Source organism: Thalassophryne amazonica, chromosome 8 (assembly GCF_902500255.1).
Source record: "Thalassophryne amazonica chromosome 8, fThaAma1.1, whole genome shotgun sequence".
NCBI classification, from domain to species: Eukaryota; Metazoa; Chordata; class Actinopteri; order Batrachoidiformes; family Batrachoididae; genus Thalassophryne; species Thalassophryne amazonica.
This window is the reverse complement of record NC_047110.1, coordinates 50,468,725-50,479,002: the sequence shown is the minus strand read 5'-3', so window position 1 is coordinate 50,479,002 and position 10,278 is coordinate 50,468,725. Positions and strand designations below refer to the sequence as shown.

Genomic DNA, 10,278 nt, shown 5'->3' with positions numbered 1-10,278 from the left:
AGCATGGCAAAAACCTTTCAGCTTGTGGGGTCTGGGGGAGCCGAGCCCCCCAGGCTTCCAGTCTCTTTAAGCATTTTTCTTTATTAGCCTCTCACATACTTGGAAAAGCTCCTCGCCATCTAACCATGTCCTTTAGGTCCTTCAGACTTTTTTCAGTAGAATGGTTCTTGGGAGTGTGAGCATGACTAAAACCTTTTAGCTTGGGGTACCCCCCGCGCCGTTTTAAGCATTTTCCTTATTTTGCCTTTCAGGTTCTGGAGGGGCTCTGCTCCCCATACTCTCCACCATTTTAAGCATTTTCTTTTTTTTGCTTTTCAGCTGACCCCCCTAATTACAGCCCTCTTAACCCCATGCCACTTTAAGCATTTTTTTTAATGTAGATGTAAATTAATATTCAAAGTTTTCAGCTAGTTGACAGTAGGGCTGTACAATATGACCAAATTATTGTATCTCAATATTGTCATAAAAATTGTCATGTCACTTATATACATGCTGTCCATATTCTTGAGCCGCTTAGTTGGGTAAGGAGAATTCCCATGGAATAAAAAGGCTTTTCAACCAACCATCCCTGGTTCTCAAGACCAGGCACCTAAGTGGCTCTGCTCTCTTTTTTTTTTAAAGATATTTCGGCACCACCTACTGGACAGGAGGAACCTAGCAGTCAATGTGACACTGATTTCAAAATGCAACTCTTTCAACCAGATGTGTGGTGCCGTGACATGTCAATCATCTGTGTCCAATCAGATTTCAGGAGAGTCCAGTGAAACCCCGGCCTCCGCTCTAGCTCCAATTGGCACTTCCTGTTTGAGTGTGAGCTTGCCACTGAGTTCCCGCGAGATTCCATGGGATCTCGTCTGTCAATCCAGGAAGTGTTTGACATTTGAACATTTCCTGTTTTACTGTGGATTTCACATGGGATTTCAAAATTGGCACTTACTGTTTAGGACGCCCATGTACCATGAGTGAGCTTCGCAACGCTTCGCTCATATTATTTTCTAGATAAAACAATACTGATTATTAAAATTTGGACATAGCTTCTGCGGAAAATTTTCAGAAGTATTGTCCAACATAAATTGTACAGTTTGGAAAGTGAGTCTAACCTGGAGGAGGATTATAGAATGTAGGGTAAAAGGAAGTTGTAAATACAAAAGGGGTTAAATTAGGAAGGAAGGAGAGTCAGTGTCGTGGTGGGACTTCTGAGAGTCAAAAGGAAAGTGAGATAAGGAACATGAAAGGCAGTAATTTAAAGTGCTGATTAAAATCCAAGATGGCGTAATACAACTCCCAGATAGAGCTTAATTGGTAAACGTCACTTTTATTTATTGTCAGATATATCAATACTGTAAAAATTTCACTCCCTAATATGGGCATCGTATTACCAGCCCAAAAATTGAAACAGCTCAGTTGGTGGTGGCAATGTACATTGGGATGCCAACTGCCAATTAACTCCACCACACACAAAAGTGATTATTATTAGTAGTAGTAGAACTCCAGTCCAGTAGGTGGCGCGTTTAACTGTGACTTGTCACGCATTGTAAAGGAAAAAGAAGAAGAAGAGGCAGCACCAGCAGTTTTTGTTGCTAGTGCCACGCGCAGCTCTTATGTGGTGAAAATGCGCATCGAAAAGTGTTATTTCTGCTCGAGTCCCGTGTACCCGGGGCACGGAGTGATGTTTGTACGGAACGATTCCAAGGTATGAGACAGTCTGTGAAGGAACTGGCACTGTAGTTCGGGCTTGATTGTTGGCTAATTTCCTACTGTTAGCTAATAGCTGCTAACACCTACGAGTATCGCTCACGTGGAATCGAATCCGACCGTCGGTCATTTGATTGTAAACAAACCAGCCTCGTATTGGAGATGGTACCGCTAGTTAAAGTTCTCTTGAGCGCCTTTCTGCATTCATAGAATCTAATTTGAGTTCGGAAAAGAGCCACAGTATCCCTGTGTTATGGCGACACGCTGAGCTATACACTGTGGCCACATAGCGCCCTCTGTGGGCACCAAAAGACGTTGAAAGTCAGCCTTTGAAAGACGGACAAACATTTCATCCTTGTTTTTGATAAATGAAATGGCATCAGAGGACATCGGGTGTCAGGGATCACAAAGGCTACGGTTCGGATTGCATACGGTTTTTAAGGCGCGAATCATTTTTCAGACGGGTTAGCAAACCAAAAATATGGCTATATACGAGTGTATATAAGAAAAATGAATGAACAGTGAAAATCAAGGAATGCTTGCCAGTGGTCCTGAATATGCATCAAAATTAATGCGATTACCACTTTAAAAAAGTCACCAGGTCATGAGCTCATACTTTTATAAAAAGAGTAAGTCCCTTCGGCTGCTCTCTTGTTTGCACTCGGGGTTGCCACAGCAAATCCAAGGTGGATCTGCATGTTTAGTTGGCACAGGTTTTACGCCGGATGCCCTTCCTGATGCAACTCCACATTACATGGAGAAATGTGGCAGGGGTGGGATTTGAACCCGGAACCTTCTGCCTTCAAGTTCATACATTCTTCAAATCGTCATCTGACAGCGAAACAAACTGGATGTTTAGCTAAATGCTGCCACGGCTAGTGGGCGGGGTTCACGGCATGCAATGGTACCAAAGTATGGAACCAAATTGGACTCTAAATGCAACGCAGCACAAATGGGATGAATAATTCATGTCACGTGACATACAAATTACCAATCACATGATAAGGATCCACTTAGCTGTTATATAAAATTCATTATTTGCTTGATGTTTGCACCCCATTGATATGCCACTGGTGAAAATACTTTTTTTTTTTTTTAACTATTTTAGTGACTCAAAAAAAGTCATATGACTGTTGGCCAGTTACAAGAAGTCATAACTTTTACTAGCAGCACTTTAGGCCCTCACTGAAAATTTTAGGAGTACAAGCAGAAAATTTAGGGGCTTCAATGCAGTTTTTCTTATTTCACACATTTTAACTGTATTACTAACAAATACTTTGTAATAAACACAGAAATTACAATGTGCTGTTATTTTAAGTTCACAATGTCACATTTTAATTGAAATGGTGCATCTGATCCACCCCCCCCCCCCTTTGAGATATATATATATATATATATATATATATGTATATATATATATATGTATATATATGTCAGTGGTTTGTTTTGCCATTGTTGTCTGAGTGTGACTATTTTACTTTGTCTACAAAGAAATATTATTATTATTACATTCAAGAATCATTATTATGTCATCTGGAGCAACAACAAATGGACATGTTATGGTAAGAAATAATTACAGGAACATCTGTTTTTTTTTATTTAAAAAATGTATTTTACTTCAACAGTTTCGCTCCCGCCTGGCCCTTAGTCTCAAACACAAACATTGGCTTACTCATGCCCTGCTTATTAGCATGAAATTTAAATAATTTAGCAAATCTGCAGGGTGCTTATGCATGAGCCATTGTATAAAACAAAAAAACGTGGGCTACCTCAAAAATGGTCAAAATGTGACAGTTGTGGTAGGCTGTCTGGAGCCCTGTCTGTAGAGTAGAGCATTGTTATTTTGCTTTTGTTGTTATTTATCTAGCGTGGTGGCAAACTGGTCACTGTACTTGCTTTCAGAACAGTAGGTTCTGGTTCAAGCTCACCCATGCCCATTCTCCAGGTAACATAGAGTTGCTCCAGGAAGAGTATCAAGCATAAAACTTGTGCCAAATCATCATGCAGATCTGTAGCTGATCTGCTGTGGTGACCCTGAGAAAAAGGAGAAGCCAAAGAATTTATTTAGAGCAAGAGCATTATTAATCTAAGATTGGAAAAATATGACAAATCAGTTTCTTCTTGACAAGAAAATTGCTGCATTAATTCATACCCGCATATGGTTGCTCGGTGTGTTGAAACTTTTTTTTTTTTTTTTTCCTGGGTGGCTGTCAAAAAAAAATGTAGGTATTTAGATTCTGCAGATCAAAATGTCACAAGAACTTCAAAAAGAAGCGCAATCCAAGAAAAACGAGATGGACCAAAGCATTCAGGAAGGCATCAGGAAAAGAGCTGACAGTGGTGAGCTGGTTATCTACAGAATCCTATGTTGGCATTACAAATTTTGTATTATATATATGTATGTTGTGACTTGCCTAATTTCCATACTTTATTTCAGGATAACTCTCTGGAGTTTGAAAAGCGCAGAAATGTTCCTATTAAGTATAACCGGGAACTGTGGAACAAGACAGGTAATGTAAAAAAAAATTATTTTAGCAATTACCTGTACTGAAAAATATATGATCTGTCATTTTCTATCTACAGTGGAAGCAATGAAGAGGGTGGAAGAAATCAAACGGAAAAGACAGGCAAGATTTATCATGAACAGGTAAGAAATTTAGTTATTCTTAAGAATATTTTTTGTTTTTTTGTTTTTTCCTTCTTTTTCAGTCTTGAAACAGACTTGCTAGGGTACCATTACTATCTCTTGCATTTATATATCACAGTGGAAGATATTTACAGAACATTGCTAGATTTTTTTCCTGGTATTTTTGTTCATACTTTATAGACTGAAGAAGGGCAAACAGTTGGAAAAGGAAGAGGACATCAGTGAAGTCAAGAAAAATATTCACCTCATCAGAGCCCCACATGCAGGTAAACACAATCACCAGTTAGCCAACTTGAATTTTGACAAAGGCTGCAACTAAGTACTAGTATGACAATTGACTATTATTATTATTATTGTCATTATTATTATCATCACTTAAAATAATTGACCAAGTGATTAATGAAAACACTGAGCAAGTGTTTGTAATAGAATATTTGTCTTTTGCTTTGTTACCTCTAGAATTAGCATGTGCTAGCTGGAAATAAGACAAGAAAATGACACCCCCCCCAATAACCTTTGCTGGTGTGTGTGTGTGTGTGTGTGTGTGTGTGTGTGTGTGTGTGTGTGTGTGTGTGTGTGTGTGTGTGTGTGTGTGTGTGTGTGAATTACAAACTGTTCATACCCTCTCATTTTAGTAAGTTGATTTCACTTTGTCAAAAGAATTTAACAAAAAATTGTTTTGCCTTTATTTTATATATATATATATATATATATATATATATATATATATATATTGTTATTTACATTATTAAAATCCTATTATCTTATGTACAATTTGTACATGTTCAATCAAGCCCCTCTATGTTGTCTCGTGATAATTTCACAAGGAGCACAGTAGAAATAAGCATTTATGCTTTCTGTTATCAGTGTATCATTGATACATTAACCTCTGTATGATTATATTGATGTTGCAGAATAAACTCAATCAACAATATTTTATTTACAATTTAATGGCGTCTGCAGGAGGGCATGCGTGTGCACATAAATGAGCTTTTAAAAAGGGCGGACGTTAGCTTTGACTACATGTGATGTGCGTGCATGCTGATGTCTGCAAGATGTCTTGTAAATCACCCCAGAGGTGTTACCAGATTACAAAACAGCGTTTCCAGTTTTGGAAGTGTGTATTTTCCGCTCGCTTTTACATAATATATGACGGGTTATATTTACGCACAAACAAAGCACAGTTAGTTGCTTGCAAGATTAGCCAGTGATGTTACCAGGCTAACATCTGTGAGCTGTTTTGTAATTTGCTCCAGGGGTGTTATCAGGTTACAAACACAGCATTTTCAGTTTTAGAACTGTTTATTTCTCATTAGCTTTTACATAATATGTGAGAAACATATAATTTAGTCAGAAATTAAGCCGTTTTGGAGTTGCAGAGAGACCAGCCAGTGACATCATGGTGCTGCTCTACTATGATTGGCTGTCACCCCCCCCCCCCCCCCCCCCCCCCACACACACAAACACAGAATTTGCATGATTCATAGCATAAAAATAGGAAACAATGTGACATTTTAGCCTCTTAAAATAGGTTAAGGTTAGCTATCTTTGAACTTGTCTAAGGTCTGTGTTTCCAAGAATTGTCCCTGTGAATTTGAAGACTGTGACAGTAATAGGACTGTATTTATGCTGAGCACAGACAGATGGATGCAAAGCCTTCACAATATTCGATAGCCATATTTTGACAGCCTCGGGTAAAAATGAAAACACCTGAATTCTGTTAAACTTTGACCCATTTATTCAACTCTCTTATAGTCTCAGATCGGTGACACCAACGGGCACAGACCACACAGATGTGTATAGTGATGGCAAAACAAGGCCTGATGAAGCATTTGGTATTTTTCTGAGTCTGCTAGATGGCAGTGTCTATTCAAGAAAGAATTCAAAAACAAATCATTTCAGTTTCCTTGGAACCTTTCTCACTAGGGTGGTTCAAAAAAATAAAAGTTGGAGATTCATTACTCTCACCCCTTCATTTTATGATGCTTTGGGAAAAAAGAAAGCCTGCCAAATATTTTTGTCATACATTAATATTTAGAGGTAGCACATCATAGCTGAAGGTTGTAAATATATCAATTATCGCTGCCCGAGTGCCCGTGCAATAGGTTATCCATTATCCAGTATCTAATCACATCACTTATAAAGAGGATAGAAGTTAACCACCTGAGTGTAACTAAAGTATAATTTTATATTCAATTTAAAACTATACCTGGGTTTAAATATTTCTCACAAACAACATACTTTCAAAAATGTTATTTTAGGCTACAAGCTGAAAATTTTGCTTCAATTCACAGCTTCTTTTCTTTCAGATCTTTGGTGATGGTGAATCTAACATGAGATAAATGTAAAAAGAGACACTTGCTGACTTAACATGCTTAACCATTAGCTGGAAACTTCAGTAAAACATGTCAGCTACTAGAAGTAGAACATTTGTATACCTTATTGGTTCCACCGACTGAAATAAAGGGAAACAAATTGCCCTCAAATGGGCAAATACTCAAGGTATTTTTCTTCAAACACACTGATTTGAAGAAAACTGTCCATGATGCTGCTGTGACCTCTATAGACATGGCAATTCCTTTTTGGGAGAGAGCTAGAATCCCACTGAGGGCAAAGCAGCATCTGATCACAAAGTTAGAAAAGGTGTTCGGAAAATGGAAAACATTGAAAAAAGACCAAGAATCGCAATACAGACAAGCAGAAGAAGATGAAACAGTGTTTTGTGAATCTTTGGAGGACTTGTTTGACATGGCACATCAGGATGTCCTAACAATGATAACGTTTGAAGATGACAGACAGTTCCTACTTGCTCAGCGAGAGAAAGGTAGAGGATGCATGACAGGCATAGATAAAATACACACTGCCAAAGAACAAAGAGCAGAAAAAAGGAAAGCTGCAGAAGCAAAATACAAAGAGAAACTGGAGGAGCCTGACCATCTAATGTCTCACTACCTGACACTGTCTCCAGCCAGAGTGAAGAGAACACAGAAAGTCCAGATGAAGAATTTATGCCAGTGCCACAAAAAGCCAGTAAAATTAAAGCTGTTGTAACACCAGGACTTGCAGCAGCATTGAATAGGACCAAAACAACAGACAGAAGTGCCACCTATATTCTGACTGAAACGGCAGCAAGTCTTGGTCATGATGCAAGCAACTTAAATATCATTATCATGTAAAGGATGTTCTCTTATGTTACACAGCTGTATAATTGGTTCTTGTGCTGATTCATACATTTTTGAATATTAAGTACTGCAAGGCATAAATAATATTATTGTTTGGAGCTAGATCAAAATATATGTGGAAATATATAAAGCATAGACTTAATTAAATGTATCAATAATGAAACAGTATTTCATCAATAAAATGAAAATGCAATGTTTATTGTTACAAAATCTTCGCTACCCCAGTATGTAGGTATTGTAGGAGCATGATACATGTACGAGAAGAACTGCATCTCACAATTCATGTTTTAGTGTTAACTATTTTATGGGATATGAAAAGATTTGATTTTCCAATGTATTGCCATAATTTCTGTCCTGACATATCAATATTAAACTGACAGAAATAATTTGGAAATATCTGGAAATGACCATACTATATGACAAAGTTATTGGGAGCAAAATCTTTAAGGGCTGTGTGCTACTAGTAAAAATTATTAGAGTTTTATGAAATTGTATGTGTTTTTATATTAGGTACAACAAATTTAGAGGGTGAGACTTGAAGTTTTTGGAAAAAAAAATTTTTTGACCATTGTTATGGACCACCGTATTTCTCACTCTCATCTTCAACTGCTTATCTGGGATTGGGTTGCGGGAGAACCTTTCTTTATAATAAAATAAATAAATAAAAAAAATTCTTTATTTTTATTTATTTATTTTGTGGTGTGACTGATCACAGTTAGTCTGTGGTCTGCACAGACTGCCCCCCACAGTTTGGCATGCATGATAACCGCAGATTAATTGCAAACTTTGTATAACATAAATGTGATTCTTGTGTCATAGTGATGAGTTTTAAAAGTGATAACTATGTTTATTTTTAATGCAGAGAGACTGTAGCTGTAAACTCACAGACCCTGTTTAAAGAACAAAACTACAGCACCCTTACAGAGAGACTATACTTGTGTGCTTATGCAGCCTGTTACAACCTGATGCTATGCCACAGACAACAGGCTCTGCGGACTCCAACCACAGAATGAATCTCAAAAATTAAAGGAGTAGAGGATGAAGTATTTCTTGTCTCTGCTTTGTACTGTCTCGAGCTGGCTGAATAGAGTCATGCTTGAAACGTGTGCAGCCGAAGTGGCTGAAAGTCCACAGGACTGAAAAATAAGTATTTCCAAATTTTTCTGAGCGTCTGCTTGACAGGACCACTCATCTGAATGTATTTATCCCGAAAAGGTTATAAATAAAATTTAGACTGTACAGTGTAGACGTCCTCATTATTAAAAAAGAATTTGAAGTTATAAACTTAAATCGCTCTTGCTCCATTGAATTCTTTTAATTTTCATTATTTTGACAAAGGAATAGTTTGTATTTACAGATCCTGTTCATATTGCAATTTAATATAATTATTTGAAAATATGATGTAAAACAGACACCTTATTTTTGTTCAGGATCACAGGCAAAATTCCTTGTTTTCATTGTTCATTAAGTTCTTTTTAAAAATGAAAAAGCTCGTATGCTGAGAATGGAACTAATTAACTCACTCTGCCATTGACTCTAAAACGCGTCTTTTCCGATAGTAACGCCCCGCGCCAAAGACGCGTCATTGAGCCACTTTCTTTTCTTTTTTCTTTTCTTGTGGTATGTTTGTTGTTGATATGGACATAGAACTCAATTTTCTATGGGTCTTGAAAAAACACTCAAATGCTGAAGAAATCCTGGCACTGGGATGTTCTGAACTTTGAAAATGGCTGGCACTCAGTGAGTTAAGGGGCAAATGAAGACACCTTTGTCATATTCCTCTGGTTTTGTCTGTGATTTCAGCATGTAATTTTTTTATTCGCCCCTTTTTTGTAGGAAAAGCCAAGCAGTTGGAAGAAAAAATGGTGCAGAAGTTACAAGAGGATGTCGACATGGAGGATGACAGTTAATACTTCAAGCTGTTTGAGTGCAAATCAGAACACAGAATGCCATGTTGTATATTTGTTTTGTCGAGTGCTATAAGCACTCGACAAAGAGTTGTATCCCAAGCAGCAGCAATTGTGTCCCACTACTCATTTCCTCTAGGCTGGGAATATTGAACTGTTTACACTTGTGTAGCATTGTCTATTGTAGAAAAATGCTCAAGGGAATTAACACAAACATTTGAAACTGGTGTCGACATAGAGATGGTGATTTAATAGTTTGGAGCATTATGGATGTGAGAGACTCTTTCATCCAATTTATGGTTGGACTTGTTGGTAATTTGATAATCTCCAAAAAATGGATGAGCAGTGACTGCTGACGTGAAGGGCTTCACGTTAGGAAGATGCGCTCTAATTTGGACCATGGCCTTAGGTGTAAAGTTTTTTTATTATAAACATTTTATCCCCTGCTTTATTGCTCCTTGTTTCATCTAACTATAATATAAACTGTAATTTTGTTTTGTCAAGGGAGTACATTCCTGTTTATCACAGGAGAGAGGCTAATGTAAACTAAAATGCAATAAAAACTGAAGTGCTCTGTGTTGTCCTCTTGAATAAAAGTATTAAATTGGTGGGGAAATTAACTTTTATCTCAAACTACTGTAAGATATATGACATCTTTTCCATGGTGGCACTTTAATGGATTACTTGGTTGAAATTAAATTTATTGACAGTGTGACTGGAAATTAATTTTCTTTAAACTGACCACTAATGAATTTTTCATTGCAGCACAATCAATAACTATGTTTGCATGAACAGCAAAACTGTTCTAAACAAGACCATATTTAGATTATGGTGTTTACATGAGTGG

At 37.3% G+C, this 10,278-nt stretch overlaps 1 protein-coding gene across 1 annotated transcript; it reads left to right on the top strand.

Moving 5' to 3' along the window:
• Positions 1-1,534: 1,534 nt before the first annotated feature.
• On the top strand, positions 1,535-10,005 carry rsl24d1 (ribosomal L24 domain containing 1). The gene is made up of 6 exons (XM_034176198.1): positions 1,535-1,693; positions 3,922-4,035; positions 4,133-4,205; positions 4,279-4,342; positions 4,523-4,608; positions 9,361-10,005. Exons 1-6 carry the CDS (start codon positions 1,613-1,615, stop codon positions 9,432-9,434), a joined length of 492 nt encoding a protein of 163 aa, XP_034032089.1. The 5' UTR covers positions 1,535-1,612; the 3' UTR covers positions 9,435-10,005.
• Positions 10,006-10,278: the final 273 nt, after the last annotated feature.